Genomic DNA, 18483 nt, shown 5'->3' on the forward strand with positions numbered 1-18483 from the left:
TTCATCGTGGAATAAACATAAAATAATTAGAAGTGGATTTGGGTTTGTGGTGTACTACTGCTGAGATAGCCGTGAACCCCTTGTGGGTTCGTTTCGTTCGACACCGAAAGAAAAAGAGAAGAAACAAGTGTAAGTTTACCTTAATTGTTTGTTTTAGTTGTTGAAGGGTCTACTTGGGTCCTTTGGTTCGTAACATAAAATAGAATTTATATAGTTGTAGCAGCTCTCGTCCATGTTACCGTATCATCTGTGCAGTTTGCAGATTTACTAGGGTTGTTGTTATTGTTCGATTAAACATAAACGTATAGTAGCAGTGATTAATAGTGGAAGACCATGGTGATTTGAAATGGTACTCGGCCAGAAACAGATACGAATAAGATTAATAGAACAAGTGGGTTTGAGTTTGTGTATTCAACCGAAAATATAAACAAGAAGCACGAGTAGGAAAAAGATTAGTAACTTGGTTTATAGCAGCAGTAACAATCAAGGGTTGTAGTTATTATGGTGTGCTCGTGGGTGAGATGGTTTGAGACCATGATTTGAAGTGGATGGTATGAAGGTGATAACCGTGGTGATTGGTGTTTCATGGTGATGATGGATTTGAGGAAGATGGTGGTTGATGAGGGTTTTAATGATGGTGGTGATTAAGGGATGCTCCGGTGATGATTCAAAGAAGGTGGTTATGGTAGTGATGGTTTTTGTGGTGGTGGTAGGGAGTGGTGGCAGACGGTGGTTCATGGTGGCGAGTGGCCATCGGTGGTGAAGTGTGGAGATGATCATGTTAGTGTATGCGTGTATGTGTGATTTTGCTTATGTATCTGTATGTAGTGCATATGTATATATATATATATATATATATATATATATATATATATATATATATATATATAAATGGATATATAGAAATGAATCAATCATTTAACACTGTATTAAACAGGAAAGCAACCACTCCCTTATAATTTTTGCCGACAGATTTTCACGGATAGTACTATCGTACCCCGTTGGTTAATTAGTGGCGGATAATAGTTTTCAGAAAAATCCTAAATTTTTAGATTAACTATATTTATTTATTTTGGTCATTATGGTATAAAATTCGATCCTTAATTTGTTAAATAAAAATTACATCAACCGTCCCTCTCAATTATGGGTAAAATATAAAAAGTGTTAAAACTTAACAAATAGTTCCTAAATACATTTTTAATAAGCCTAAAATTTATAGAACTCATTTTCGTATCACCGTTTATTTTAAAATTACATAAGTTTGAATTTAACTTGCTAAATATCAATCGAAACATCAAACGAGTGTTACAATCACTTAATATTTATTTTTAATATACTTTATTTATATATAGAGATATATTTTAAATAATAATTATTATAATATCCTATTTTTATTTTATTAATTTTTAATAACAACAACATATAATACTTCAAATTATATTTCGAATTATTATTTATATATACATACGCACAAATCTATTTACAATTAATTGTTCGTGAATCTTCGAGAACAGTCGAAGGTCAATTGAATCTTTGTAAACAGTTCAAAATTTTCTTAAGACTCAACCTAACAGACTTTGCTTATTGTGTCGAAATCAAATAAGAATTAAGTTTAAATTTGGTCGAAAATTTCCGGGTCGTCACATCAACATCGAGATATCACTAGGTTTTCCACATTTGAAAGCAACCGTTTCGAACCAGTGCATCCTTGATACATCCCTCCCCCGGGTTTGATGCATAATCACTAAAACCATTCAACCCCAAATATGACGAGAACCTTCTAACAAAGTGGGTGGGCTAACATTTTTACTGTCAACCTCGAGAGCATTATCCAAGTCCACAACCGGGATACAAATTGACATGGATTCAACTAACAATTCTTTAAAAGGTGAGATCATACCCGCAAGGATATTAAGGATCAAATCGCTTGCTAAAGTAGAAGAAGCAATATGACAAGATTGAATATATATAATATTTATCTCTCGACTTGAACTCCTTTTTTATTGTAAAGATTACCTTGTTACACTGGATGAACCAATGACCTTTGATGATTTTTCATGTTTTCACATTATACATATTATGAATATAAAATAAATATAAAAATTAAAAAGTTTTTACATTTATAATATAACATACGAACATATATGATATTCAAATTGTACATAATTTCTCCCTTCCTCATTTGTAATGATTATTCAAGTTAATATATAATCTTGCTTTAAAAAAAAATTGTACATAATTTCTTTTTATTAAGATAAATAAATATATTGTATTAAAATCAATTAATAAATAGTACTAAATATGAATATGAATATTACTCTTCCGTCCTAATTTAATGGTTTTAAAATAACACACAATTTAAAAAAAAAAATGCTTAAATTCATTTATTTTTGTATTGAATTGCATAAATTAATCAAGATAGAAAAAATTTGTTTATATATCTCTCTATATAATCTACCTCTTTGCTACTTATAACAATTAATTAAAACGCGGGAGAGTATACCTTAATCAACAATCAACAAACAAACATAATAATAATATAATAATGTCTTTTATAATCGTAATCGAATAAAATAAATATAAAGAAATTACCTAGAAACTTGCTTACCAAGAACTCTGAGGGTATTCAACTATACGTTCTGGAACAAACTAGAATCATCCCATCCTGTTTCCAATTACTAAATCACAATCTTCCATTAAATTCAAAACCCCTTATAACTGTTAACCATCATCTGCAACTAACATAATCAATCAATTATTTTCTTGTTCACATAAAAAATGGCGAGAAGAAACGTTAGGTGGCCCGTATCCAACGGAATGATACCATTGATGCTGTTTCAGGCGGTTAACGAGTACCGGAAACTTGATCGGAAACCACCTGTCACCGCCGCTCTTCTTGCCGCCAATACTCTTATGTATCTACGCCCTGATTTCCTTCGTCACATCATTCCATCAATTGATGACGTATTCTTCAACGCACATCTCATCGTCAAGGTACCTTTACTTTTAGCGTTTATGTAATTTTTTGCCCTAATTTTGACCAGTCAAAGACCTAGTTGTATGTAATTTAGAAGATTGACGTTTTATAATGTTGCTTGCAAATCAACATTAATGCAATATTATAATGAAATTCTCTAAAAGCCCTGTTTTTTCATGTACTATTACATGATCAAAACTTAGGTATCATCGGATCATAAATATTAATTATATTATATTGGTGAATTGTTACGTATAATCATATAATTAGCTTTTACAAAACGTGGAAGCACAATATAATGTTGTATTTGAGACCACCGAATGAGTGGTAAAAAGCCCCAGTTGTTTCTGAGCCCCTATCCTTGAAAAAATATGTGCGAGTTTGAATCCTAGGGGGAGTTTTCTCGAAGGTTGTGCCTCTGGTACGCTTTGTGTGACGGATGCGAGGAGTTTCTACCTAACGCGCGAGTGGGTGGCAAATGAGAGTAGTCGATGTCGAATTTGCCGTTAAAAAATGTTGTAATTGAGCAGTTGTTTGAGTGTTTAACAGTTCTGCTTAATTGGATTTAAAGCTACCTATCTGATCATGTCATATAGAAACAAAATAAGTCATTAAACTGGTTCACAGAAGAATCAATTACTTTGTTTATGATAAATTGGCCTTTTTCGTATTTGTTCTGTGCAGTATTGGGATCTGAAGCGTTTTTTCTTATCGGCGTTTTACCACCTCAACGAATCTCATCTTGCGTATAACATGATGTCACTCTTATGGAAAGGCATTCAATTAGAGTCTACAATGGGAAGTAACGAATTTGCGTCTATGATTGCAGCCTTACTTGGGTTGTCGCAAGGCATTACACTGTTATTAGCCAAATCGCTTATGTTTTTCGATTATGAAGATGCATATTATCATGAATACGCTGCTGGATTCTCTGGTGTACTCTTTGCAATGAAAGTTGTACTTAATGCACAGTCAGATAGTTACTCGAATGTCCATGGATTTACTGTACCTACAAAGCATGCTGCATGGGCTGAACTGGTTTTAATTCAAATGCTTGTTCCTAATGTTTCTTTCTTAGGTCATCTTGGTGGGATACTTGCAGGTTTAGTTTATCTTCGATTAAAAGCTTTGTATAGAGGGCCTTCTCCTTTGACTAAATTAGTCAAAGGTTTGACCAGTTTGATGAGCTGGCCTTTAAGATCTGTGTTACGGTTCTGGCAGCCTAGTCAGCAACGTACTTTTGGTAGGGGAAGAACGGGTGTGAATGGTGTGAGCACGTCTGGTGTTTGGAGTTGCAGGGCGTGTACATTTGATAATTCTGGATGGTTAACCGCGTGTGAGGTTTGTGGTACCGCACGCAGTGATGACGGATTAGCGTCGTTTCGAGTGTCGAATGAGATTCCACATGATGAAATACGTCAGCGAAGGATTCAGAGGTTTGGTAGATGATCTTTAGTGTATGATGGGCAACAATGATTTGGAGAATAGATATTATAGAAGTTGAAGTACATGTTTAGTTCACTTGTAAACTTGTTATGCGTACAGATACCCTTTTTAAAAAGAATGTATTGATTTGATTGTACGATTTATGATAATTTTATGATATTGGCTATTATTTTGCATATTTTGTTTGTGTTATTGCAGTCTTTTAGTCTGTCAACCCATGTGTTGGAGATGGTATATGGCCATGAACAAGCTTCTATTTGTTACTTATTCAGCTTAGACCTAAATATGGATCTGCTGCAAAAAAAGTAGGTCAAATTTTGGACATTTTATTCCGTAAGCATTTGCAAAGAAAACAATTCTCCAGTGGATTATGCTACCAGTTTTATATTGGTGCTTATAGCACGCGGTGTCCGGCTTCAATTCCGCCGTCCATCATCGACGCTGCAATACCGCCCCAGCTTCAATTTCCCCGTCCATTCCCACTGTTGCTGTTAAGACGGTGATTTCTACCTTTTTTCTTCTTTTTTAATTATTCTATTATCTTATTGATCCACGACTAAAATCGATCCTGAAATGTACACCGAAATGGATACCGAATGACACACCATTTTAGTCAATTTCAAGGTCCATTTTCGACACCGAAATCAGTGCTCTTATGTTCAACTTTTTGTATCATCCATGTATACAAATGAAATTGGGCCATGCTACTTTTGTCTTAAATTTACTCACGTGTTTAATTTGTTACTGTACGCCTTAGTTATTGAGTCGATAACAAACGTCGATTTATTGGGGACTTGACTAACTCTTAGAACATAAATTAAATTTCATGCAGTATTTAAAACTCATGAAAATTTGATTTTACCATTTTCACGGCGTCTCAATTTTGTTTTTAATGTTATTTCATTTTTTTTAAAACTTAATCTCTCTATCCGTCGAAATAGAGAGATGGATGACTTTCTCTAATTTTGAGAGTGTTTTCACTCTGGGTGAAAAGATTGTCTACATCTCACTTCTCCATACACCACTTATGTGGTATTGAATTTTTTTTTGTTGTTGTTTAATTTGTTACTGTATTTAGCAGGAATGAATGTATGTTTAAGTGAGTTTGATCTCAAAAAAATAAAAATCAAAATCAAAATTAAAGAAGATAAATTCCTTAAATTAGAATGTGAAATCCACCTCGATTAATTCTTTACCATCACACTAGAATTTACCAAATTCATTTTATTTTTTTGGGTTCAGATCATCGAGTTGTAATCACTTACATCCATTAATTTGCTTGAAAACAAAGGGACCAATGAGTGCGCGACATGTGTCGCGAAAATCACATGTGATGTGAGTGAAAAAAAAAATTAAAAAAAAAATTTCGAATTTTTTTTCGAAATTTTTATTTTTCGAAGTTTTTTTTTCGAACTCTTTTTACAATCACATGTGATTCTGCATGTCAATCACATGTGATTGTAAACCCAATCACATGTGATTATGCATGTCAAATCCAATCACATGTGATTGTGCAGGTAAATCACATGTAATTGTAAAGAAAAATTCGAAAAAAAATTTCGTAAAAAAAAAATTTCGAAATTTAAAAAAAAAAAATTCAGAAAAAAAAGTTTTTGAATTTTTTTTTTTTTTCAATAATCACATGTGATTTTCGCGCCACATGTCGCACTTTTATTGATCCCTTAATCTCAACTTAATTTATGGATTCAAATTAAGGTGTTGTTTGCATAATAGCTCCGATACTGATCTATTATGTGGATTCCTCAGTTCGTTACCTATTAACAAAATCGTAAGTGAAGGTGGTGATTATACCGTCGTTCAGAGATCTTTTCAATATTATCCCTTTGTGCTTTCTTTGACAGGAATGCACAAAGCCGGTGACACAAACATTCTTAAAATTAAAAAAATGGAACCTGTGTTCCCTAGTCTGCTATTCGTGACTTGTACTTTATATGGTTGCAATCAACCCAAACAGGAAAGATGCTATAAATGAGTCTCGTCTAACATTTGCTTATACTTCATTAGCTAAGATGTGTGCACATGCACAATGTAGACACTTCATCTGTTCGTCAGATATGTACCCAGTTATTGGACGATTGCGTCAGTGACTAGAAGCAACCATTGCCAACTATGTTTCGGTCAAATTTTACACAAAACCTGTGACACGTGAAACTTCTATTGGACCAGGTTTATGTGAATATTTTAGTTAATTAATATACTGTTTGTAAAGAACTAAAGGTTTGATTGTTAAGGGAAGATGAACAAGTGGCATAGGGAAAATGTGTATACTTTTTGAGATGCTAATAGCAAGGTTGCAAAATTCGCTATTTGGGGATTAATTGTAATTGGCAATTTAAGTATTAATCGAGTATTAATCGGATTGTACTTTATATATTTAAATATTAAAATTTTAATCTATATGTGTAAATATAGAAGAAAATTATAAACATAAACTTTAAGATAATTGTTTAAAATTATTCATTTTTTTCAAAAACTCTAAAGTTTTAGCTTTAATTCATGTTAAAATGTTGACCAATTTTGACTTAGATTGCCAAATTCGATTTTGAACCATCAATTGACGTTGACTGATTAATTAAACGGATTTTGAAAAATCGGAACGGACTACTCTTAAAAATGAGTAATCGGGGATTAATCGGGTTTTTTAAAACAATCGATAATAGTATTAGTTGAGTATTTGAACCCAGTTAAGAAACGATTCTACGAGTTTCTAAAATCTAGATACTGTACAGTATGCCAAAAAAAAAATGTACTCCCTCCGTCCCAAATCTATTGGCTCCAAACAAAAATACAATATACATGTCAAATGTACTTTTTGTTAACTTTTCAGTCGTACCTTTACTTTTTACTCATCTTTTTGTCCTACATGAATACACTAGGGGCACAAAAGATTTTTATCACATTTTTTTTTTTCATTTATGAAAGTAGACAATTAATTTTAGACATCTCAAAATAAAATTTTGGACAATAGATTTGAGACGGATGTAGTATATAAAATAACCAAAAACCAAAAAATAAAAATTTGAGGTTAGTATGATTTATTTACTCCGGAAGCAATCTCTCTATCCGTCGAATAGGGAGAGAGATACATTTCTCTACTTTTGAGAGTGTTTTCACAATAGGCAGAGAAATGACTTGTCTTTATTCTCGGATATGGGAATGATTGTTTACATTTTACCTTTCCCATACACCACTTATGTGGTATTGGATTTTGTTGTATGATTTATTTACGTGTGAGATGTGGCTCATTTCTAGACGTATATGTGGTCTTATATGATCCATGTGCATTCAGTGGTTGGTTAAAATGATTCTGAAAATACACAAGTTTTTCAATAATGACAAGTCATTGAATGAAAGGAATATAAAGTTGGTCCAATAAAACTCCTGATATTTAGTCCAAGTTGTACAACTAGATTAAAAATGAATCCTGAATGTTATTGTCACAAATAAACATCAAGCACACTTATTGTTCATAATAGTTAGAGGAACAGTTGGCAAGGAAATCTATGCCCTACCTATGAATGATACTTGAATAGGGCCGTCTCAAAAATTTAGAGGCCCTAGACAAAAATAAAAATGACACTTATACACGTTAAATTTTTTTAATACATATAAAAAGATTATACTAAAATTTATTAATACGAAAGAAGTTTTCAAGACAATCGTAGCAAATCTTTGTAATATCAAATATTTATTCGACAATATTTTATTTAATTTACTTAACTATTCGAAAATTGTTTTATTATCAAATAAATATTAAAAATTTTGGGCCCTTCTAATTTTTGGGCCCTAGGCGGTTGCCTATGTTGCCTATGCTCGAAAACGCCTAACTTGAATCATACTTGAATCATTACGAATTTACGATTAGTAAACAAATGAGGTTTTCCCATTCAGGTTACAAGATATTGCAGTCGTTTAACCCGAGTATCCCGTTACAATATCTAACCTTACCCGATGACTCAAGCTTCGAATACTTGATTAGTTACGCAATTAATTTGGTATATAATCATTTCTGAATTGTGATTTACTGTACATCATATATACAATGGTGTTTGTTTCTGATGTTGAAGTAATTAACTATATCACAAGATATTATCAGTCAGTAATACTTTATTCTAGTTGGAAACTTAAATTCTCAATTTTGAAATTATGTGCACCTGAATAAAGAGAAGACTAGTTTTTGCATTGTTCCAAAATTTCCACCTAACCTAGCTACATAGAAATGGGCTAGTTACATTTCTAACACGAAATGGGTAATGGTTATGTCGTGTTGGCGATATAGCAACTCAATAAGGTCCTGGCCATAGACCACAAGAGGCCGGTTGGCATCGAGCTGGCCTTTACACAAATGTAACTACGTAAGTGGACGAACGTCTCTTGTAACACCACGTACATATATACATCACAATATATTTGTCTTTTCATTTCAATAATTGATATCTGAAATATCAAAATATAGCCAACTGGCAATTTTGGTTGATTATGAACTTCTAATATGAAAGAATAGAGCAAAAGACAAAATAGTCTGAGATTTACTCTGCTTCATTTAAGTTTTCTTCTTTATTTATTCACAGAAGCCGCTCTTAAATATAAATATAAAAAAAAATATGAATGTGTCAACTTGTGAATGTAGTAGTGGATGTCAATCTGGTTGGACTATGTACTTAGATGAATCTGTAAACTATATATGAAGATGATATTAAGTGTCATAAAGGCGAGTTTAATGAAAAATGTTCGTATGCTAGGGATGATATTGGTTTCTTTATTATATATGAGGCAAAGGTGAGGGGCCGATTGCAGTGTGAACGCAAACTCAAAACTACAATCCAAAACAATTGAAACTACAAAAAACTTGATGGCTTTTAGTATATAGGGATGATATTGGTCTCTTTATTACGAGTATTTTATTTTATCATTAGGTAATCATTATTTGGGGATATTTAATTGATATTATTATTTATTATTATTATTACTCTACATACTAATTCCCAAATCCGACTACTATTCACTTACTATTCACCGAAAGCAACACATTGTGCGTTTTAATGACTTGTACATTGCGGAGAGGGAAGTTGTACTCACAAAGAGTACTGTACTATTCATCTACAGTAATTTTTTTTTTTTTTTTTAATTGTCTCTCTCATTCTCCCCTACAAATTTTACTAAAGGACCGCATAAGGACGTTGACCCCTTTTTTTAAACTAATTTTCTTAAAAAAAAAAAAAAAAGACGACAAAGGCTTTTTTTCCCATTCTTTTTCCCTACAATTTTTCTACACTTTCGCCAACGACGACTCCATCACATTGCCCAAAAATGTCTACAAAATGGCGCGACAACGCACGCCCCCCAATCGCTAGGTACTGCTAAATCTACCCATGAAATTTGACTTTTTATTTAGAAAAACATGAGTATTATTTTATATTTGAAAAAACTTGTAAAATATAAATAATAATGTATAATTGTACTGAATTTATGACATCCAATGATGTAAACAAGATTTTGATGGTGATGGTAGACGAAAGTTGTTGCATGGACGGCCGTAGTGGCAAGAGGCTGATGATAGTGGTGGCTGATGGTGGTACCAGCCAAGTATGAAAAGAGGAGGTGAAAAGACCATATATTGAAAAGACCATATAATATGATATGATGATATATCTAAAGGTGTTAAAAGATCAAAATACCCTTTAGACAATATTAAATTGGTGTAAACAGTAATTCAATGTTCTCATATATATATATATATATATATATATATATATATATATATATATATATATATATATATAATTATATAATATGATAAATTAGAATTTGTAAATAATTGTTCAAGATTACTTCAGTTTGTTATACATGCAGAGATTTTTTTTTTTTTAAGTTTATGAAAAAAATTGTTTTAGTAGATGAGTTACTTTTGTTTTAATATAAAAAAGAAGATGAAACCTATGCAAGCACAAGTAAAATCATTTCTGTGTTATCAGAAGAAGTGTAGTATTTATATATGTGCTGTCTATATTGTCTATCCATCTGTTACAGAAAGGAAAAAGGAAAAAAAGAAGTAGAAAAGTTGCATTCGGCCCATGAATAAGAGAAATTGGGCCTTGCTGATTAATATTGGTCTATTTGTAGCATGGATCTTCAAGTAGAATATCGGTGAAAGTCTCGAATTTTATGCTAAAAATGGGTATCGATATATGTACTTAGATTTGTTGAAAATTAGTTATTCTTATGTGTATTGTACTTTTTTAATGTAGAATTTTAATGAACTTATTATCTATATATCTAATATTGTTATAAAATATCTAGATTGAATGTTAATTTTATTATTATTATATTTCTTGCATAGTAATATTTTATGCTATAAATAAACATGTATGGTAGCCATTTAAGGTGCATCATTTCTCTTGAAATATCAATATCAATATTTCTTCTCTCCTTCTTCTCTCTTTTTCTCTCTTTGTTCTTATAACCATTAAAGGTAGTTATAAGCCTACTGAATTATAACACGTTATCAGCACGAAAAGCTTAGTGTAATTAAAAGATATCTCAAACGATCACGAATCACTAATCAAGGTATGAAATTATTAATAATTTTCAGACTCGAATATATCAAATTTTGGACTACTAACATTTATATTTATGTTATTTAAGTTATATATGGTCGGTTATACCACCTGAATTATATTTCTGTAATCTAACTTTTACTAACTTCACTAACATTTATATTTATGTTATTTAAGTTATATATGGTCGGTTATACCACCTGAATTATATTTTCTGTAATCTAACTCTTATTAACTTCACTAACATTTATATTTATGTTAATAAGACCTCATGATTGTACGCAACACGTCATTTGACAACACGGTACTTTATGTACGCAACACGTCATTTGACAACACGGTACCATGGGTCGAGATTAATTCCGATCAATACGAATACGACGGGATCTTTATATGTTATCTAACATTTATGATTACTTATGCAATTAATCATTATTTATTTCATGCATACTAATGTTTATTCTTAAATTTATAATTTTAAAAGTTAAAATAAAAAAATAGTTTGTATTTTTATTAAAAGTAAATCTTAAAAGTTAAAATAAGAAAAAGTAGTTTGTACTTTTATTAAAAGTAAATCTTAAAAGTTAAAATACAAAAAGTAGTTTGTATTTTTATTAAAAGTAAATCTTAAAAGTTAAAATAAGAAAAAGTAGTTTGTATTTTTATTAAAAGTATATCTTAAAAGTTAAAGTAAGAAAAAAAAAAGGGATGGTAAAATGGAATAGTTTTTTGTCAAAAATGAAGTATTGAAAATGAAGTGGTCTCCTTCTATAACTAAAAAAAATATATATATACTTTTATCAAATGAATTTTTTTGTGGCCGACAATTTCAAACACGAGTCCGTGTTTAGTTTATCAAGAATATCTCTTGCTTTGGTGAAAGGTCACGATCACGATATCAGGTGTTGTGAAAGAATTAAAAAATTGGTCAAGTGGCCTTTTAAAAACTAGAAAAAAAATTTAAACAAAAAGTTTTTTTTATATATTTATAATTTACGGGTAACGTAAAAAAAAGGAAGTTTTTTTTTTAAAAAAAAAACAAAGAAAGTGTTTAAATGAGTTTTACAGAAAGGGGGAAAGCAAAGTAAAAAAAAAACTTTTTTCCAAACAAAGGTAAATGAAAGTAGGACTTAATACAAGAAAAAAGTAAACATCTCCTAAACGTGATAAAATCTATCAATGATAAGTATTAGACTTGATGAGCTAAATGTGACAAAAATGTTTCAACATGTCTTATGTTAATTTTCTAAAATAAGTTATTATTATTCCGAGTTTAACACATATACATATGTTAATTAAAAACAACATTTTTGTTCTTATGTAGTGTTGGGTTGCAATTTTGGTTGTATGCCATAATTCCATCCAGTAGAGTGACAATAGAAAACTTTTGATGATAATCAATAAAAAACTTTTTTCCAAACTTGTCAAATGTTTTGTTAAAAACGTGACCGTTGAAAAAAGGAGGTTGAATAATAAAACTTAAAAAACAAATTATTTTTTAAGAGTGTGCATCAAAATGGCCCGTTTAATAATGGGGAGTAAAAATATAGTCAAATTGTTTCAACGAACAAGGGTTCAACTGGATGTCTCTTAAAAAAAATCCGCGGGTACGGGTGATGGATCCAATGGATCCGCATCCACGACCCGCGGGTGCTATCCCTAATTGTGACAAGTACAAATCAACTAAAAGTCTAAAAAATAAATGCTCTTATAGGGACCAAATGTTCACAATAATTGCCTAAGCTAGATATGAAACAAATAGTTCATAAAAAAAAAAAAAAAAAGTCGTTGTGCGTTTTCGAGATGATAGCCGAAATACACTTACAAAAGTAGGTCAGCCGTCAATTCTTTATGGCCATATCAACGTAGATCAATAAAATCATTTATGGTTTTGATAAAAGATTAATTAAAAATTAATTGTTTTTTGGTCTTGGATTCTCGGTAACAAAAGCAAAGGTTGTTTTTGGTTGCCACAACAAACAAGACAGAGGTTGTTGACTTTTGTTGTTAAACATGGCACAAGTGAACAATAACAATAGATTATTGTTTTTGAAAAGAATAATGATGCGTTAATTTTATTGTATAAAATAAAATTAAAGAAAATGGTTTTCATTGATGACTATGAACAAAAGCAAACAAAGTGTTTGTGGTATTTGGTGATTAAAAAAAAGTGCATCTAAAGCTTCTACTGAAAATAATATGCATCTAAAGCTTCTACTGAAAATTAATGTGCAAGGTACAACGTATAACTATATGGTCAAATTCATTTGAGCCTTCGGAGTCACAAGTATATGATGTATATATATATTACTCAATTAACAAAATAGTAAATCTAAATTAATTCATATGAATAGTAAAACGAAATTAATTAATTTACTATTCACATAAAAAAGCGCATATGATAAAAAGCGCATCGCATATGATAAGCGCATATGATAAAAAGCGAATATGATGAAAAGCACAACGCATATGATGAAAATCGCATATGATTAAAAGCGCATATGGTGAAAAACACAGCGCATATGATTAAAAGCGTATATGGTGAAAAGGATATATGATAAAAAAAAAAAAACACATATGGTGATTTATAAAATAAAAAAAAAAAACACATATGGTGATTAATGGAAAGCACATATGGTGATTAATGAAAAGTATATTGTGAAAAAGAATCACAAATATTTCTTGAAAGAATTCAAGGTAAGATATATGAACCAATTCATCCATCATGTGAACCATTTTGATATTTCATGGTTCTAATAGACGCATCTAGCGGATGGTCTCATATTTGTATGTTATCAAGCCGTAATATGACATTTGCAAAGTTTCTTGCACAAATTATTAAATTGAGAACACATTATTCTGATTACACCATTAAAAGGATGAGACTTGATAATGCTGGTGAGTTAACATCTCAAGCATTTAATGATCATTATATATCTACAGGGATTGTTGTTGAACATCCAGTTGCTCATGTGCATACACAAAATTGGTTTAGCTGAATCAATAGATAAACGCTTACAGCTAATAACTAGACAATTGATAATGAGTACAAATCTCTCAATATTTATATGTGGACATGTAAATTTACATGCTGCGACATTAATTCGCATTATACCATGTGGAAGTCGTAAATATTTTCACTTAATACTTGATTTTGGCCAAGAGCCAAATATTTTCTACCTTAAAACATTGGTTGTGCAGTGTATGTTCCAATTGTATCACCACAATACAATAAAATGGTTCTTCAAAGAAAGATGATAATATATTTTGGATATAAAACATCTTCAATCATAAGATATATTGAACCCATGATGGGTGATGTTTTTACAGCACGTTTTGCTGATTGTCATTTTAATAAAACATTGTTCCCTAGATTTAGATTAGGGGGAGAAATAAAAATAAAAAATAAAATGATGCTTCATGATGTGAACATCAATTAAGGTATATTGAACTCGCACAAAAGAATGTGAAACGAAAGTTCAAAAATAATGCATATGCAAGAACTTGCAAATTAATTACTTTATGCATTTACAGATATAAAAAAGTGACTAAATCATATATACCAGCGATAAATGCTCCAGCTCGAACTGAAATTCCAAAAGCTGGAAATAATGTCACTGTTGAGTCTTTGCCACGCATCAAACGTGGAAGATCAATTGGTTCCGAAGATAAAAATCCTCGAAAAAGAAAATCAGCTGATAATGAGGTAAGAGCAAGTGTTCAAGAAGAACCACAAATCAATATTCCTTCTGCAGAGGATATTGATAAATGTAAATACTAAAATTGCGATAAATTATGCAATATTATGGAACCGAAATGAAACTAAAATCTCTATGAGATATTTTCATATAATGTTACAATGACATCATGAATAAAGATGATGATCTGGAACTAAAATCTGTCATTGAATATACAAAATGGACATGATTGAGCTCAATGGAAAGGAGCAATAAGAGCTGAATTAGAATCGCTCGATAAAAGAAAAGTTTTCGGATCAATCGTTATCACTTTTAAAGATGTGAAACGTATGGGATACAAATGAATTTTTATCCGAAAAGAAATGTGCAAATGAAGTTACAAGGCAAAACTAGACTTGTAACTCAATATTTCCCACAAAGACCAGAAATGAATTAGGAGGAAAAATTATCCTCCTGTAATGGATACAATTACTTATTAGATACTTAATCAACCTGGTAGTTATTTAAATGCATCTCATGAATGTTGTTACTACTTATCTGTATGGATCACTTAATAGTGATATATATGAATATACCTAAAGGGTTAAGGTATCATAAGCATCTAATGTAAAACCCAAGGGAATATATTCCATTAAATCACAAAGATTTCTAAGTGGGTTTATACAAACGGGACGTATGTGGTATAACCGATTAAATGACTACTTGATAAAAAAAAAGGGTATAAATATAAACTTATTTTGCACGTATGTTTTATAAAAACAATGTTCGGATATGAGATCGTAGTTGTTTATGTCAATGTTCTTAACATCATATGAACAAATAAAGAGATCTATGAAATCATTCAACTTCTAAAGAATTATTTTGAAATGAAAGATCTTGAAAAAACCAAGTATTACCTTGGATTGCAAATTGAGCATATGCCTAATAGTTTACTTGTACATCAAACAACTTATACCGAAAAGATTTTAAAACATTTTTTTTAAAGACAAACTCATTGTTGTTAGATCACTCAATATTGACACTGATCTATTTCATCCCTGCGAAGATCATGAAAATTTTAACAGATCGGAAGTTCTATATTTTAGTGCAATTGAGGTTCTTATGTATCTTATAGATTATACAAGATCTGACATTTCTTTTGCAGTTAATTTGTTGACAAGGTTCAGCTCAGCCCCTACCAAAAGACATTGGAATGGGATCAAACAAATAGTTTGATACCTTCGGGGAACTACTGATTTATAATTATTTTATTCTAACAACTCGAAACAAGATTTGTTTGGTTATACAGATGCAGATTATTTATCCGATCTACATAAAGCTAAATCTCAAACTGGATATGTATTCCTAAATGGAGGCACCGCAATATCATGACGTTCTCAAAACAAACACTTGTTGCAACATCATCAAATCATGCCGAAGTGATTGCATTACATGAAGCTACTCGGGAATGATTTTAGTTAAGATCAATGATACAAATCATTATTGATTCTTGTGGACTAGAACGCTATAAAAGCGTAACAACGATCTATGAAGATAATACAGCTTACATAATACAAATGAAAGAAGAGTATCAAAAATGACAGAACAAAACATAAATGCTGACGAGGCGCTAAAGCTATAAACGGTCTTAACGGTCATAAGTTTGATGGAAAAGAATGGTATGTTGGTAAGGCTCAGAAAAGACTACAAGAGAATAGGAATTGAAACAAGGGTTTGAGCAAACCATGAAGGAGACTGTAGACAAATCACAGGGGCTAAACTTGTACATAAAAGATTTAGATGATACAGTTTCAGATGAAAACCTCAGATTCTTCTCATATACTCAAGATCTCGTAAAAGACAACCAGATTAAAATGAGATACGTTCAATCAACAACTCTGCTGATCTTTATACCAAAGCACTGCCAACTGCTATTTTCAGAACACACGTTCATAATATTGACATGAGGCATGTTCAGAAGATGTAACAACTCAGACGTTGCCTACTTGAGGGGGAGTCAACTCTATGCTGCACTCTTTTTCCCTTAGCTAAAGTTTTATCCCAATGGGTTTTCTTTAGCAAGGTTTTTAACGAGGCAGTACTAGTTATTCTCTAATAAAATTGTCATCCAAGGGGGAGTGTTATAAAATATCTAGATTGGATGTTAATTTTATTATTATTATATTTCTTGCATAGTAATATTTTATGCTATAAATAGACATGTATGGTAGCCATTTAAGGTGCACCATTTCTCTTGAAATATCAATATCAATATTTCTTCTCTCCTTCTTCTCTCTTTTTCTCTCTTTGTTCTTATAACCATTAAAGGTAGTTATAAGCCTACTGAATTATAATAAATATCTAATAGACAAAAACCATGTAGCATTATTCATAAATAGTAATCAGAGGTATTTTCGTCATTTTACCTTTTTTTTGGGTCCTCAACGATAAAAGAAGCAACTTTCGTAAAAGAACCAACCCTTCAATGTTACCAAAAGATGTCGAAAAAAATTCTTTTCTAAAAAAATCAACTAACTTTTTTTTTTCCCTCAACGATAAAAGATGCAACTTTCATAAAAGGAACAACCCTTCAATGCTACCAAAAGATGTCGAAAAACATTCTTTTTTACAAAATTGATAAACTAACTTTAAAAAAAAAAAACTGAACGCTAAAAGAAGCAACTTTCACAAAAGGAACAACCCTTCAATGTTAGATGTCGAAAAAAATTCTTTTTTACAAAATAGATCAAGACTTTTTTTAACTCGCATTTAAAACGGAGCTCCCGGCGCGAAGCGAGGGCTCCACAACTAGTTATATTTTATTTTATAGTATACATAATATCATCCACCAAGTTAAAAAGTGAGCTAATTATCACTTTATGTTCATCTTCATATTTGGATTTATAAGTCAAAGATTTTGCTCATTATTATATCATAGCTGATAAATCTTACTTGGTTACTTGGCTAACCATGCATGCATGTCTGAGTGGTCACCGAATTGTCCAATGAAGCACACCGCCGCGGTTCGATTCATTGTTATGCCAAATTGTTCAAAAAAAGAATGTGACTAGAGGGTGCACATAATGCGCAATTCACCCAGTACCAGGTCTCGCGCTCAGAGGGCTTGATTACCCAAAATTTTATCTTCTATGGAGAAGCCAATGTACTCGTTCATAAGAGAGTTTCACCACTTATCCAAAAAAATAAATCTTACTTGGCTTGGAAAATGTTTTAAAATGGTTGATTGAATCCAAAACAAAAGTAGTGTGGTTCACACGCTTAATAATCTTTGGTAAATACGGAGTACATGTTAGAAAAACTTTACATATATTAAAATTTTATTTCTATATTAACATCAGGGCCAGTCCCGAGCATTTGGGTGCTCTGAGCGAGGTGGTAAAAAGGGCCCCAACGAATAATATAAACTATAATCACCTTTTTCATTCTACGTAGTCATTATCGCCAATCCACTCGATCTTTGTTGGAACATTGTGAATAGTAGGTAACATTTTAAAAGTTAGATTCTTTCTTTAATTCACATATTCTTTCTTTACTCTTTCATTCACAAATTCTTCCTTTATTTGTAAATAAATAAATAAAATATAATTGAAAAGTTCATAAATATTCATTGATTGCCCATTATATTTTATCATGCGACATTATTACGGAGTATTATTTAATTTATTTGTTGAAATTGAAGACTTATGATTACTAGCAACATTTTGTGAAGACTGTTTTATCGGTACATGCTTGTTGTGTATATACATGAAAGAATTTTTTGTGATGACTTGTTTATACCAACATT

At 31.1% G+C, this 18483-nt stretch overlaps 1 protein-coding gene across 1 annotated transcript; it reads left to right on the top strand.

Annotated features, from left to right (window-relative positions):
• The first annotated feature begins 2565 nt into the window (after window positions 1–2565).
• On the top strand, window positions 2566–4564 carry LOC139858005 (rhomboid-like protein 14, mitochondrial). The gene is made up of 2 exons (XM_071846862.1): window positions 2566–2994; window positions 3662–4564. The coding sequence occupies exons 1-2, from the start codon at window positions 2779–2781 to the stop codon at window positions 4424–4426; spliced, it is 981 nt and encodes a 326-aa protein (XP_071702963.1). The 5' UTR covers window positions 2566–2778; the 3' UTR covers window positions 4427–4564.
• The last annotated feature ends 13919 nt before the right edge of the window (window positions 4565–18483 follow it).

This window comes from Rutidosis leptorrhynchoides, chromosome 7 (genome assembly GCF_046630445.1).
Source record: "Rutidosis leptorrhynchoides isolate AG116_Rl617_1_P2 chromosome 7, CSIRO_AGI_Rlap_v1, whole genome shotgun sequence".
NCBI lineage: Eukaryota > Viridiplantae > Streptophyta > Magnoliopsida > Asterales > Asteraceae > Rutidosis > Rutidosis leptorrhynchoides.